Raw genomic sequence first — 16,661 nt, 5'->3', positions numbered from 1 at the left:
TCCATTACAAACACCCTTTGAAAACATTTGTAACAGCCTTGTAAAAAAAGATTTATCTGTGAATTTTAAAAATGACACCGCCTTCTCCATCTTTAAATCATCAAAAAGCCCTCCCTGAGCAGCCCAGCTGACTGCGGCAGCACCATTATGAGCTACAACAAAAATGCTTTAACCACCCCAGACTCGTTTTTTCAAAATGAATTCTGCATTATACTCAAGGCAGGAACTCAGAAGTCACTAGCAAGTCCTAAAAAGATCTGCCAGATTCCATAATTCTCCCCATTAGCCTGTGAGGTGCAAGAGACCCTCTTCTTCAGTGAGCACACCAGACCTGTCAGCCCCAGTGGAATCACTGCCCTCCCCTCCTCACCACCTCCAACACAAGACTTTGTGTTTGCTGATGACATGGCCCAGAGTGTTGCTTTTAAAAGCCTCCCAGGCCCTCAAAGTTACAACACACCGTATCGATCACACAAAAAAAGTGACTGATATCCTTCCCAAAAAAACTAATGGCAACTGTTAATCTAAACTCTACTAAGATGCTTTCAATATTAAGCAGCCTGACCCATGGACTGCGTTTGTATTTCTTGCAAGACGCTTCTTGAAGAGTTAAAATTTAGAGGAGAGGTAAAATTTAAATGCCATCTTGAGGGTGGAAAAACATAATACTGTCTTAGTCTAATGCACTGCTTCTTTCAGTAGGGAAAAAAAAATCCTCCTCTTTTTTAATTCCCCATAACTTTTTGGGTACTGGCTATTTGCATTGCTTGTCTTTCCACAGTTAAAGGAAAGTGTTAAGCATCTGGTTAAACCACCTCTCCCTTAAAACATACCTGCTGCATCAACTAGCAATGAACCAATAAGTTGAGTATTTTTTAGAAAAGCTTTTAAAATACTTGCATGGTACAGATATTTTTGTCATGGAGGCCATAAACCAGTTCCTAAGCTAAAATAATTAGAAATAAGTATTATTGTAGTGGAACCAGCAGAATTCTCTATCAAATTCACCAAGGGAATAACTGTAAGTGAAAGAATATTAATTTAGAGGAAGAATCAATGAGCAAGAAAACCACTAACATTACAATGACCACAAAATCCAGGTAAACAGAAATATTGTCTAAAGGCAAAAATGCTCCTCAAACGATTAAACAAATGACTCCTGTTGCACCAAAGATAAGAAACAATATTTGCAAAGCACATTTCTGTAAATCTTCCCAGTAAATTCCATGGTGTTTTACAGTTAAGAGCAGATCAGATAGGTCAGCATGATGTTTGAGATCAATACAATAATAATACATTGGAGTATAAGCAACCATACAAAATTCTATTTGAAAGCACGAAATTGGTCCAAAAGTGATGAGTCTATAATCACAACATGCACAACAAAACAAACCCTCAGGCTCCAAGTTCACAAGCTATTTAGAGATATGTGAAAGCACTCTGCATTTGTATTAAAATACACATGTAAGTAAGCAGAGCTCAAAAAGAAGACAATTTTTTCAGTTTGCTCTACTTTTATCACTGCTTGCATCTGAAGTTTCCATTTTAAATCACGGAACAAAACGAACCTTAAGATTTTTCAGCTAAAAAAAAAAACAACAAACCTCCCACATAACCTTTGCTTTGTGAGATAAAGATCACCAAATGAAATTAAGTCACTTTACAGCATTTCTTGGCCTTGTTCCAGGGCGATGTGGAAAGAAACATTTGTCATAACCACTTACAATTGGAAAAGAACAGGAAAAGATCACTATTAATGACTCAGCATCACCTGGCACAGGGGGCTTTGGAGACCTGTCACTGTTCAATGACAACAGTGATGGACCTGGGATAATCTTCTGTATTAAAGAGGAGTGAGATGCACCAAGTTCTCTGCACAGAGGAATTTACAGCCTAAAAAGGGAGATACTTAGTTCCACCTCCTTTGATACGATAGGCCCACTTGAATTATCTTGCTTCTTGGGGTTTTTCTGGTTGGTTGGTTGATTGATGGGCTGGGGGGGATCGGATGAGCGTGGCACATCTGCAAGATCCTCTTTTCACGCTATTATCCTCAGCATATTCACTTCTTGGTTTCATGGGCCTTTTTAGCTTGCTTTTACTGACCTGATTTAATATTCATAATCACCTTGAAAAGGCCATCTGCAATTTTAATCACTCACTACCAATTACTTTCTTTAATAGCTCTGACAGTATCACTCACAGATATCTGATAAATCCACAAGGATAGCTGAAGGCAGCACAGGCTTTGCAGTTCCTTTCCCAGCGTTTGCAGAAGGTACAACACTGCTGACTTTTTAAGCCTCCATCAAGTCCTTACTAAGTCAGGTTTATGAGCAGAACAAAATGCAGCTACTACGGAGTGAAACAGCAAACTTCTCCTTTTATCCCTCCTTAGTGCATAAGGAGCAAGTGGAGAATAAAAAGAACCACCAGACACAACTTCTCTCCTTCATTCTTTATCCAACACAATGTCCACTGCAGAACTTCTTCCTACAGACAACAGCAGAAGCTACTTGTCCTCAGCTTGTAAAGATATTTAACAGCAAACATAGCTGGAGAAAATTGAGTAACAATTTTGCACAAATGAGGCCTTAGAGACCAGGATGTTGTGTGCATTTTCCTGGCTGCTGTGCTCCATTTTTATCACAGAAAGCTTACAGTCCTTTAAAGACACACTATTTAACAATGATGTTCTCCCCGATTACAGGAGCTGTAACTTCGTTCCCACATTCCACAGCTAGAATGAATTTTCCATCCTAAAAAGGCAGAGTTCTGGACTATGGATTATTTTTGAAGGGTTTAAAAGCGTAGACAATAGTCTGCACGTGAAAAGAAATCAGTGTTTCCATCAACTTACAGCACAGTCTGTAGGGGAAAAAAAAAAAACCAACCAGACCTTGGATTACTCTGATGTCTCACCACTCCCCAGCTGCAAAGTACAATATGTGAAAGCGAGCGGTACAAAAGCGAGGGATAACGAACATCCTGGATTGGCAATTTACAGCTCCCACGGCACAGCCACGGGGACAGGAAATCGATGCAGCTCTTACACACATCAGGTGAGGCAACCCGGGTTATGGCCAGCTCTGAGCTTCTCTTCCTATTACAACTCGGGGAAGGAAAAACCAATTATTCTATATTATTTTAAAATTCATAGCAAGCCCTTACTCAAATCTAAAAGAAGAATATTTATAGCTCTACAGGTGACCTTGAGTCTTGCCTGTCCTGAGTCTCCAGTGCTCGGGTTGCAGCTGTAATCACTGTTTCTCCATTTTTGTCCACACACAGGCTGTTGTCTGCACTTCCACAATTACTTGGACAAATCACGTTTATCTGGCAGAAGGATGAGACAGACATCCGAGGAGCTTCCATTCTTGTTCAATTTTACTGTTTTATGATGTATATTGAGAAGAAATTAAAAACATCTTTTATATGAAGAGCTTTAAAAATGATAACCCTGAAGCAACCATATGTTTGTGAAAGCTTGAGATGAAAATGAGCTTTTGTAAATATGCTGGGAGGGCAGCTCTGCCATGCAGACCTTTAGCATGTCTAAGACAATCTTGAGGATATATTTAGGCTTTTGCAGTAACTAAGCGCAAAACGTATTCTACTAAACATCTGGTTTGACCATATTTATTATTCCTTATCTATGTTGTTTATAAGACATTTCAGGCTTGCCTAACACGACAGTTTAAAGAATTCTATCAAACAGTTCCTAAATTACTTCTTTTCTAAATTGAAAAGCGAGTCCTTCTCCTATGAATCAAAAAAAACCCCACTCAACATGCTGCAAATTTATCCAGTTCATAAGAAATAAGATGCTCCTCATTATCCTCCTAAGTAAGTGCTTTGTATCCTTTTACCCTCTTGCTCACAGACCAGTCAAGACAACCCATGTAATTCCAGACCAGCACATGAACTACTGAATCATAGAATATCCTGAGTTGGAAGGGACTCACAAGCATCACCAAAATCCAACTCCTGGAATGTTTTTCTCTAAATGTGGGGTTTTTTCCTTCAAATAGCATATTTAAGCTCAAGCTCACTTCAGTAAGTTACAGATTCTTACTGTTTTTAGTCAAAAGCAACTTCAGAAGGGTTTAGCAACTTAAAAGAAATGAAAATTATACTTTAAAGACATCCCACTGTGTAAAGATGGGAAACAAAGCAAAATACTTCAAGTCAGCTACTTGGAATACTCCAGGAGTTTGGCACAGCAGAAGGGGACTCATAAGAAACCATGTTCAAAAGGGGTAAATTAATAAGCCAGTCTCCAGTAGCTGCTCCTCCTAAAGCTTCAGCATTATGATTCTTATATAAACTAAAACATGAATCCCTTTACAAATGCCTACAAATCACTGCCCCTTCTGTCTGCTCTGGAAGTTTTTAGAAAGTGCAATTGGATCTGGGGTGTACATGATAAAGAAATAAAGAGTTCTAGGGAAAAGACAGTCTGCCATACCGACAACCCCTGGAAAATGCCAGCATTGAATATTACTGGACTTAAATTTTATGTTTTATGATTCCTATTACTGGTACCATATTATTCACCTACATACTCAATCTAGTTTTTGTAACATTATCAGTACATATTAAAAACCTTTTCAAAGATCCCACAGTACTACTCCAACTTACAGGAATGGACAGGAAGCACTTCTCTCAAGCCAACAATTGGAACTAATCATGAGCACAGAGTAGTTACACAAGAGTGAGAAAATTCACTTCTCACTGCACTGAAATGGAAACGGGAAACTAAATAGAAATATGTTCATGGTAGAATGTGGTTGAATTGGAATTGGACTACACTATCCATTTTACCATTTTTGCCCATGAAAGATGATTCAATCTTGAGTAACCAACACCATCTTTTTATGTCTGATCAAAACAATGTTTATTCCAACAGCTCCCTTTTATCTTATTCCACCCTGGAGTATTAGTACAAGATTGACTGAAGAAAAATATTGATCAAAAACTACACTTTCTTTGTAAATTCTGCAGTACTATTTAAAAACATTGTAGGTGGACCAGTAAGATTGAAAAAGTCTGTCTGTTGAACGAGCAATACTTTTCTGTCCAGAGAAGTTTTCTGGCATTTCTCTTATGCTGGTCCTCCAACAAATCATCTCAGTTTGTTCAAGATGGCATTTTCCTGGCTGGCATGTATAATTGATGTGTGTCACATTTTATAAAATGATCGCGAGGTAAATTCAATTTTCTCTTTTCCTTGTTTGTGTCCTCTAAGAATCCCTTATCTCCACATATCAATTACAGAGCAGTGACAGAGATGGGATACAAATCACTGCGATGAATGTAATAGCAAAAGTGATTAGGGATAGGGAGAGATTAATTGCATGTGTCAGATATAAATAACGGGTTTAGGAGACAACCCGGGATTTGGAGCATGTGTGTGTGTGAGCATTCCAGATCTTACAGACAAAACCCCAAACCTTGTGAACAGACAAGTGGAACAAGAAGCCATGTTAAAATAACACGTTTGATTATAGAAACTTCAGCTTTTGCCACTTTTTCAGAGCAAAATGCATAATGGATGTGCATATGCTGAAGGAACAGACACTCCACTCGGGTGCAGTTCCACAGCTTCACCAGACACTGAGGAGTCCCCATAACAACAGGGTTGTATTGTTGCATTTGGGAGAAAAGGAAATAACTATTCTTCCCATAAACCATGTATTTAAAGCTTCATTACATTTGTTGATGCAATATGATGAAAATTAAGTGCCAGATATTTAAGTATGTTTTATGCTGATTTTGGCTACGTTCCCTTCAATAGTAAGGCTGAAATAATCTTACAGACGGTTCATTTTAACATCTTTTCATTGCAAAGACTACCAGCAGAGGAGACACTGGTTGTCTGGGACAGGGGCTGCAGCAGATGCACCATGTGTGGCAATAAGTATTATCAAAAATAGTGCAGAGGAAGAGGAAATTATAGACCAACTAATATTTCTGCTATTTATCAGGAAAAACACCGATAAAATATCTGAAGAAACCCAAAGAAAAGCTCGAGCTGCCACAGAGGTTTCTTGGTTCACCTTTATTATTCCTGCAGTTTAGCAATCTATCATTTTAACCACAGATTTCCCTCTATGTCACTACAGTCAAAAGTGAGGAAAGTTTTCCTTTAAGGAGAAGAAAAGTAGAGAATTATGGAAGAGATCTGGCTGATGCTTCAAAAAAACCCCAACAATGAAATCTGGAGTCTAAGAATGCTGATAAATCCTGAACATCATCTGTTATTTTTTTGTAATGCATATAAAATCAGTCTATACTGCAGTACAGTGTTGCTTTTGCAGTAGATAATAGAGTAAACCATAGAGAATATCACCCTCCACTGAAATTTCCAGCTCTGGATAAAGCTTATACTAACATTTGTTCTAATATATCAAATCCAAATCTTTAACAGTAACTCAATTTAGTCCTTTTTCTTATAGCTATTATTGTTACTAAAATGAATTTGACTTAAATATATACATCCATCTCAAAAGGATGGTTACGTTGCACTCTGCTCTTGAAATAATAAGAAAAAAAGATCCCCATTTAAAAATGTACATCATTTAGAATTAGAGCACACTGGAGCTACAACTAAAGAAGCATTTAGACACTCTTTTACCAGGGTATTAAAGATGGCATTTACCCAGAACGTGTCCTTAAGGTTCAGTTTTAAACCCCAAACACTTCTACAGTCTCCTTCAAATTAACATTCAGGATGACAGAGGAATGTTAAGTGTCAATCAAAGCAGAAGGCACACATTTACTCATGAACCCACACTATGATATCCTTCCTGGAAATCCTGCCTGACAAAGAGAAAAGCAAAACCTTTGAGGAAATGGGAAACAAATGTGATCATTTCAAAGAGAGTGTTAAAATCAGTCTCTGAGCTGTGCTATGTTGGACTTCCCCAGTATCTGGTCACAACCTCAGGCAATCAGGTAAAAAAACCCCAAAAAAGTAGGGGAAAAGAAAAAAAAAAACATCACTGAAGCACTAATTTCACCTCAACAGCATTGACCTGGAGAGGCTGAGAGAAGTAAATTCTCTTGGCATGAACTAAAACCAGCTTGACAAGTCTATAGAGCTTGTGTGCATTTGACGTCAGAATGGAAATATCTGTTCCCTGGGGGTGCCAGCCCATTCCTTTTTTCCTTTTTCCTGCCTACACCTGAAAGCTGGAACTAGCTATGAAAAATTCATGCAGCAGAACGCTTCAAACGTATCCATGAAGGATCCTCAACATCTGCTGACTTGAACAAACCCTGACGGTTAATATGAAGAATTATGTTAGTGAAATGCTCTCTTCCAGAGAGGAAAATGTCTGCCCAGAATCTTCTGAAAACTTATCTTCTTACCAAACCTGACAGAAGGATGTCAAGAGGAACATCCTACCAAATACACCGACAGGTAACACGACACTTTCCCCCCACCTCTTTCCTAACAACATAAAGAATACTTAATTCCTACAGACACTAAAAGTGACCTAAACAATCTTGTGCAATCATGAGAACATTTCTTCATAACAGAAAACAAACCAAAGAAGAACTCAGGGGCAAATTCAGTCCCTGGAAGCCTGAAATGGGACTTTTCCTGTCTGTAAAATTTATACTTCGGTGCGTTAAATTGAAGAACAAAATAGGCACCAACCAGAGACAAATGGGGTCTATTTAGCCTCATGTCAATGTCTGCCATAACAACATAAAATTCATCTGGTTGCAAGTGGAAGTTGGGCAGAACAACATGACACCCTCATACTTTAATTAATTGCAATACAACCAAGCCAGGAGTTTAATTTTTAGTCCCCAACTTTTTTTTTTTTTACTTTTTTTTTAAAAGCATTGCCAGTGCCCAAGGGAAAAATTTATCTTCGTTAAACGATAATTGGCTTTATTATCTTTGACTCTTCAGAAATGCTGGCTGGCAAGGTTTTTAAAATTTTCATCAATCTTGTTTTCTGTTTTCACAAAGCCTGCATCAGAAAATGACATCAGGCTGCAGAACACTCTGTATCTCCCAGTGTTACCAACAGGTCTGGAGACTATCTAATTTACTAATAAATCTATTGAGGCGACATGCATCTCAATATTTCACAGCTTAACAAGAAGGTCCAGGAGCAAGGCCCTGAATTGCAGTTCCAGACGATTAGCGCCACAAAACAAATTGAGGCAGGAGCATCTAAGGTGTCAGAACAGCTTACACACACCCACCTTTTGCAAACCTGCCATTTAAATCATTTACTGAGGTACACTTGCTCCAATTTTTCATAGAATACCTCAAAAGTAGCCACACAGGCTGCTAAAAGTTTCTAGGCCTGGGCCGGCGGCGCTCACAGCGGCAGCATTGCTTTGATGTTAATAATAGAACCATCTCAGCAGGGCTTTGCAAACTTCTCCTCAAGTGGCAGCAGAGCCTGGCCGTGGTGTCACATCGTAAAGGAACAAGGACACGCATTGCGCTCACCGCAGTAAATACCTCGGCCAGCTCCTCGCCGTAATAAAAAGCTCCCTATGAATCTTTCATTATTTTCCCCTCCTAATAAACCTACTTAAACTCTTGACTTCACCACCAGAAATCCTTGTGGTTTCATTAAGGAGCTTGTAGCTCCTCCTTTCTTCCCAAAGAAACGTTCACGTAAAAGCGGCGCGGCCTACAGCAAAGTAACGTGTATCATATTTTTTCTGTTCTGTTTGAGTGTTTCTGGGGAGTTTTGCATCTTCTCCCAGAGTGACCATCTCTACAGGCTAATAAACCTTCAGTGCCTTTGCACTGAGGGTGCGCATGGACTGAACCGTCACAGCGACGCTGAAAACACCAACACGGCCCAAAGAGCTGATCCTTCTCACTGCACCCAGGCACTCTGTTGCCTTCATTTTCCATGTCTGAACAACCTCAGAACATAGAGAGAAAGCAAACCCAAGCACAGCAAAGGCTGTCTTTGGAAGCTGTTTCCCAGCTTTCCAGGGTTAAGTTTGTAATCACGGGCGATGGGTGGGTGTAAGACTTCATGGTGTTGGGACTTGGAGTTCTCAGTTTCACAGAATACTCTGAGTTGGAAGGGACTCACCAGGATCATCAAGTCACCAACTCTTAAGTAAAAGGCCCATACAGGGATCAAACCCACAACCTTGTTATCAGCACTAACCGACTGAGCTAATCTCAGGTTAGACTGACATGAAACAAAATGTCTTTATCACTAATACTCAGAGCCCTGCTAGAGAATTCATTGTGACTGGAGCTTTTAGATTGTTTTTGAAACATGTTCAACACCCTCTAATCTTTTTATTCCACATGTATCGAAAACAGTTATTAATTGAAGGATAGTTCAGTGTATTTTCCAGATGTTGCTCAAGCTCCATTTACCTTCAGCCACGATTCAACACTGACTTCAACCTGCAAAATAAGGCCCTGTAACTCCTCTCCTGCTTAGCTCAGAGCCAGACCTTTCTCCTGCTGTCAGTCTTGTATTTTGTAGCAGAACAGGACAGCTTACAGCTTTCTCAGCTGGTAGAATGATTCTGCAAATGTGCTTTTCTTCCAGGCTGGAGCAAATCTGACACCAGTCTCCTTCAAGGAATAACGAGCTCTGCATATCTAACGCTGCTCTCAGTGAATGACTGCCCTGGGAATTATCCGGAGGTTTTTTCCTCCTGCCCTCAATAACAGTGGAAATGTGCAGCTGAGTCATGGAGCAAGGTTGAACTCAATAATTAATATATAATCTACTCGCACAGAGATTGGATATTCCACTTCACTCGTGGTTCATTTCGTTTTGGTTAAACTGGTTTTAAATTTTATACATGTCCTAATGGAAAATTACAAGTGTCATCACTCCTAACATCCAATAAGATGCAGACAGTGACAATTCAACGTGGTATCTTCCTCACCTGGATGTACCTTTAACAATCTGTTTCCAACCTCTTGCTTGAATTCTTTATTAGTCTCCCAAAATATATCATTTTTCTGCAACCATTCTCTGCATATTGCTTCAGGACTATATTTTTGCCTGATTATTTTCTGTTACTGGACCAAAAAGGTTTATTCACTTCCATGTAATGGATCACATGTTTCTTCCCCAGATCAAAGTTTAAACTGACCAGTTTAATCTCATTTTCTTTAGACTCTAATGCCTTACAGCCAATGCCTTCCTTCAACACACAGTATTAATAATCCTGGATATCAAGGTGTCAATTTAAAAACCACATTGGCTGATATTAATTTTAAAAGCGAATCCATTTCTGGCTTTCCATCTTGTCTCATCTTTCTTTTTCTTTTATCCATTTTATCCTTCCTATTTTCCACATTCCAGATAGACTTTGCATTCATGGTATCAAGGCTGTAAGCATTTTGGAGCGTTTTCTTTCCCATATGCCTGTACTATGCTTTGCATAGCACTTGTTATGCATGCATGATCACAGACTATTTCTAGCATTAATTAAGATATGAAATTATAGTGGGAAGTATGTTATTGGTCACATAATACAAACAATACAAATTTGCTTTAAAAATGAAATTACTAAAGTGTTAGCAAACCTCTTCATACTGTCAGAAATAATAATGTTTACAATCTACATGCCACAGTACAGGCAGAATTCACAAGTGGATTTGGAATATTATTTCCACTTCAGAAAGATATACATAAACCCCCTGAGCAGTTAATTTAGTTTAGATACTTATCCAGAAGAAAAAAACAAAGGTTTGTCATTCCTGCCTGTCAAACCACCTAGCTGCTGCCCCCAGTTATCCCAGTCCCACAACCAGCACTTCCACTGCCTGGGCAAGAATGGCTTTCCTTGAAATCCCATCAGGAATTTCAGCAGAAGAATCACATTTTTTTAAAAATTAAATGTTTCACAGGACCATAATGTTTTAGATGAACTTCTGACAAACATAAGCATAGTTGCAAAACCAATTTGCCAGATTTCCTGCCCAGAAACCCAGACTCCCACGTTTTGCTGTTGTAAGGAAGTGAGCCAACAGGGATTGTCCCAAATCTAATGGTACCCAAGATGAAGACATGTCTGGCATCTCATCATGCCAAGTGATCTAGAGCTGAGTCCTGCATCTTTTCAAAGCCCAAGCCACAAGAGCAGTCTGTCAGTGAAGCTGCCACTGTCATCAACAATGTACCCCATCAGCTCTTCCTTGTCTCCACAATCAGAACTACAAACCTCTCTGTCCCCACAGCAGAACAACACACTCCCTATCTCCCTGCTACATTAAAAATACCTTTGTCAAATGGCTCAGAAAAGGAGCCAAACCATTCTACACATTTAGAATATTAATTTTTCATACAAACACGTTTACTAAATGTTTTCCAGTCGTTTACACATGTACACTTTTGCTGAACGTGCACATCAGCATATTTAGTGTGCAGTCATCTCTCTGACCCCAGGGCTCTGCTGCTTTTCCCTCCACTTTGCTGCAAAAGCCACTCCTGAAATACCTCTGTAATGGTGGTGTTAATACAATTTGTGTAATGTAAAATAATAAGTAATAACAATGAAATGCATGTTCCCTGGGACTCTGTGATAACTCCAGGTAAAAACAATGCCATAGACTGGGAATAGATTCATAAATAAATTTGCACTCAGAAGAGTGACTTGTTTACTTACTCACAATGGAAAACAACGCATTATAAACCCCTGCATTAAAAAGAAATTATAATCACAACTTCACAATAAACAGTGAGGAATATCACCATGTACCTGCCTGGCACAAAATAAACCACCAGACAAAAGGTTCTGAGGGTGATTTGTCGAGGGCATACACTCTCTTAGGTCCCTCTTACTACACAAGGAGTTCAGTGTGCTCCAAACCAAGCTGACCTCCTTTAGAGGTCCAATCCTTTGTTAGCAAGGCTCTTTTTATTAGGGCAGCCTTTGTGAATCCTGTCTGCAGCCTCAGTGTGAGAGCATATTATCCACAATTTGGATACTCACTTGCTACGTTGAGATGAATAAAGGGACTTGTCTTGTTCTCCCCATTCTTTTCATTGACTGCCTGGACATAATAACCTCCTGCGTCGGTCACTGATGTTCCAAGGATCACCAGCTGATTCTCCAGTGTGATGGCTCTGTTTAGGACAGAGAAAGATCACATTAATATCAGAAGGATGTTATCCACCAGGCAAAAACCATACAACACTTCAGACTTGACAGACTGATATGATATTCACTGGTCACCTAAAAAAAGATGCTGTGGAATCAAAACAAGCCTGACTTCAAACTCATTTACAGGAAATAAAGATCTTAGATGCCTCTAGGCCTTTTCTCTGTTTAGATCACATAATATGTTTATGGTGACACGCAGAAAGCTACAACACATGAAACTAGGACAGTTTAAAAGGCAATAAGAAGTTACACAAGAAACAATAAATGACACTGGAGACCAACAGCCTGCAAACTGCCCCACTGTGGGTTGATGACAGTCCTGGCCAGCATCAGCTGCTGCAAAGGCAGTTTTATTGAAAACCTTCTCAACTAGTGAAAGGCAGAGTATTAAAGAGTGACACTCAGGGAATAACACACAGTTCATTGAGAAAGGAAAGTAAAAATCAAAGGCAGCAGAACCTCCAGAAGTAAACTTTCTGCATTTATGGCATTGCTAATTATCCCAACATCACAGACAAGAACATCGGTGAGTTAGAGCCTAATGGCTATGACAGAGATTATCTGTGTGTAGACAGGGAGGGAGGGAGGAATTTTAATTCAGCCTAAAGCAGTTAGGAAAGCACAACCCTGTTGTTAACTGGTGAGGGCCGGAGGGAGTCAATAAAGGTCACTGTATAACCCAAGTATATTCTTAGGGCTGCTACACAGCAAATGTCTCTAAACGCCCTCATAGCCAGCCTTACCCACCTCGTTACTTTGTATTTCACATGTATTAGATGCTCTTTTTTTGTCTATAAAAGACAAAGGATTAACCTAGAGACAACATATAAAACTTTAAGGGTTTGACAGGGCAGGACACAGGAAGCTCAAAACCCAGGTAAGATAAATGTAAAGTTCCAGGGAAAGCCTTTGGAGCAAAGATGTGACATTACTGCAGCCTGGGACAGGCATAGCTTGGAAATGTGAATGCAAGACTTGAAGGAAGGAACTCCCAGCTTCACCTATAATACTTGATGAGAAGCCACAGCGAGTTCAGCTGTGCCATTACTCATATCATTGAGCATGAGGTTGGAACAACATATAAAATTATTATACTGGAAGAAACAAATTCACACATCAATAGGCCTCAAAAAGAGCCAGTGCTAAATCAAAGTATTGGTACACTACTCAGTCAGTAATAAACACCTGTGGTTTTCATCCTCCCAAAATCTCCATGTTTTGGCACGGGGTGGTTACCCTTAATAATAAACAAGTATTTTACTTTGAAAAAGCAGCTAAAGCAACAGTGGAAATCATAAGTTCCTAGTACAGCATATTAGTTTTTATACGTAGGAGAGGCATAAAAAATTACAGTGAGAACACAGCTGTTCAAAGCCAGGTATTTTATTCATTACACTTTGATTTTCTGATGTGAACACAAAGACCCCTGAACTTCTGGAAAGCTATCATGGAATTATAGAGCCACTTAGGTTGGAAAAGAACTTTAAGATCATCAAGCCCAACCATTCCCTCAGCACTGCCAAGGCCACCCCTGAACCCTGTCCCCAGGTCCCCCAGGGATGGTGACTCCACCACTGCCCTGCACAGCTGTGCCAGGGCTTGACAACCCTTTCACTGAGGAAATTGTTCCTAATATCCAATCTAAACCTCCCCTGGTGAAACTCGAGGCCATTTCCTCTTGTTCTGTTCTTACTCAGAAGAACTCGACCCCCACCTGGCTCTGCTCTCCTGTCAGGGAGTTGCAGAGAGCAAAAAGGTCCCCCCTGAGCCTCCTTTTCTCCAGGCTGAGCCCCCCCAGCTCCCTCAGCTGCTCCTCATCACTTGTGCTCCAGATCCCAATACATTTAAATATATTTAAAAAAAATAAAGCTTTATTCTCAGCTCTCAAATCAGTCATTACACACCACCTAAAGATCCTGTTTACAGTATCTTCATTGACAGTTTTTATTATAAAACCTACTAAAAAAAAAAACACACAGTATGTTTTTTTATTTTATTCAGTGAGCCAGTAGTAGTTTAATTGATTTAGAAAATTAATCAAAGAAACTGTTATAGATTTACAGAGTGGGAATATAAAATACAGTTAATATGACACTTGATAGAACAAATAAAGATGAAATTCCAATGCAGTGCTAATAATGGAATATTAAAAGACAATTACATTTACATTCGCTTCTACTCTAGTTCTAAAGAGTAAAGAAAGCAGCATTAGGAAGATTCTTGAAAAACACTGAAATATATTTCAGACTGCTTAGATGCCAGTTGCACCCAAAGTTTTAAAGGTGATCCTTGAATACTGCTGAGATGGATGCTGTTACTATCTGCATTGAATTGACTGGAAATTTTGACACTTAAACCATTAAACTCATTGTATAATAATCAAGAGCAAAGGAAATGAAAATTTATTTATTAAGAAAATTGTTGAAAATGAAGTGGGCCTTTTTCATTAAAATTTACTTACATTTCACTCACAAATGTTACATCTTGCTCCCACTCCAATAAAAACTTGTGTATTATAAAGATTAATGACCACAAGTATACTTGAACCAAAAAAATCAGTGCAGAAGGGCTAAACATTATAAATTACTTGTTCAAAATACTGCAAAAAGTTTGATATTAATTTGTATAGAAAAAAGAGTTAGAAGATAATGCAACTACTGAAGACAACTCTTAGGGTTCATCAATTACACAGTCAAAGTTAAATTAAAAACCCAAAAATGAGTTATTGATATCTTAATAGTTCTGTGAAAAATGGAATGTTTCCATTTCATTAACCAAAGACAGGTATGGAGCCAGCCAGGGGCCCTCACAGGCTCTGGAGCCTGGGAGTTTTCTTTAGATCACGCATGAGCCTCGTGCATCAGGAAAATCAATCAGTCACATTTTAAGGACTCATTAATTCCAATGTTTCCAAACCATCTAAAGCTTCCTGTCCTGGCCCTTACCAGGGTTGCAACAACTTTCTGTACAACAGCCACACAGAGCTCCCGAAAATTGCCTTAACGTGTTCTCCCGGGTTTATTGTTTGTTTTCATTGTCTGATATAACTTCTAAATTCTGACAGCACTACTCTAATGTTCCAAGGAAAATCTGATTCCTGGCTGCTCAGTTTACCAGCATATTTGAGGAAGATGACTGCAGCAGATAGAGTGGACCTGTCAGTAATTCATACCCAGCACAGAATTCATGAAAAATATAAATATTGCTTTTTTAAAGCAGCATCGAACTTAATCTAATACTTTCAAAGACAGGAGCAACCAGCAAGCAAACTAAGCAGACTGATCCTTGGGGACTTCTTAAGTGCAGGAAAGAAGCACTTGAAATCACACGTTTTAACAGAAGAATTTTTAAGGTTTCTCTGGAGCTCAGCAGAATCTCGTGGGGAACAGCAGCCAACACAACCAGTAGCAGACACGGCTGTGGGTGGGAGGGGGTTGGAACAGTGGATCCAGTGTTATCATGTCCAAAAGAAGCTCAGTGACACCTTCAGCACAAAAGCAGACAGAGGCTAAACCAGACTGACCTCAAAGGGAAGGCGAGTGGGGCCTTGGAAACCACGAGCTCTGCTCAGGAGATGCTGCCCAACCAAAGGCTTGGGGCTGATGGGATGGGAAAAGGCAGCAATGATGGGGACAAGTCATCACATCCCCCATTCTTCTGAGTATCTAAACATGGAAACAACACCCCTGAGGTTCCCATCACTTCCATTCACTGCAGTCAGAATTTAGCCTGAACTGGATACCTGGTCTAGTGGAAGGAGTCCCTGCCCACACAGCACAGGGGTTGGAACTGGATGATCTTTAAAGTGCCTTCCAACCCAAACCATTTTATGATTCTATACATTCTGAGATTTTTAACTGCTCCCTTCCAAATTGTCCAAAACTCTGATGCAAAGCTAAAGCTTATGAGAATTGTTAAAATCAATTGAACACAAATCGAGTCTTTAGAAGTAAAGAGAATTTTCCAAAAGGGATACCATTATTATGGTCTTAAAGACAAAGAGTTTGGAGTTAAACTAATTTTTTCCCCCCCACAGTGAAAACTCTGTCATTTATTAAATGCTGGAAATGAACCCTTCAGTATCTTAAAATAGGCGGATTTCAGTTTATAATGTTTGTTATGTGAAATACCAAAATCTACTCTACAAGTGGATAATTCCCAGAAGTTAAATATTTGTTATGTTATTAGTCTACCAGATTACATGAAAAATAGATAATACTGGGTTATAAAAATATAAAATGAAAATCAGAGTAACCTGATTAGGCTTTCTCTCAGAAGGCTGCCATCTGCTCCTGAGCCAGCGTGCAATATTTTAGCACAAAGACCTTCAGAAAGCCTCTTTTCCAATATTACCTCCAGCTAATACGATTATCAATCCCTCTATATGAGATATTTTTTTACTGGAGAGCCTCTGTTCCCCTTTAAAAACTTTTGTCCACACTACACAGCAAATACCAATCTATCTCCACAACCCAGACAACACACAGGAACAGTGATGTGAATAGAGAAGGGAGAGATTATGGAGCAGTAAC

The 16,661-nt window shown here is 39.3% G+C and overlaps 1 protein-coding gene across 3 annotated transcripts in view; it reads right to left on the bottom strand.

Moving 5' to 3' along the window:
* The window catches only part of SDK1 (sidekick cell adhesion molecule 1), a 395,504-nt gene that overhangs the window by 197,277 nt on the left and 181,566 nt on the right, over nucleotides 1-16,661 (bottom strand). For all 3 annotated transcript variants that reach the window (XM_064673195.1, XM_064673194.1, XM_064673196.1), the window contains exon 6: nucleotides 11,959-12,092. In XM_064673195.1, the coding sequence (XP_064529265.1) occupies nucleotides 11,959-12,092 (134 nt within the window). The remainder of the gene's footprint in view (nucleotides 1-11,958; nucleotides 12,093-16,661) is intronic.

Source organism: Pseudopipra pipra, chromosome 16 (genome assembly GCF_036250125.1).
Source record: "Pseudopipra pipra isolate bDixPip1 chromosome 16, bDixPip1.hap1, whole genome shotgun sequence".
Taxonomy (NCBI): Eukaryota; Metazoa; Chordata; class Aves; order Passeriformes; family Pipridae; genus Pseudopipra; species Pseudopipra pipra.
Note: the sequence above shows the minus strand (reverse complement) of the source record. Positions and strands in the feature narration are given on the sequence as shown.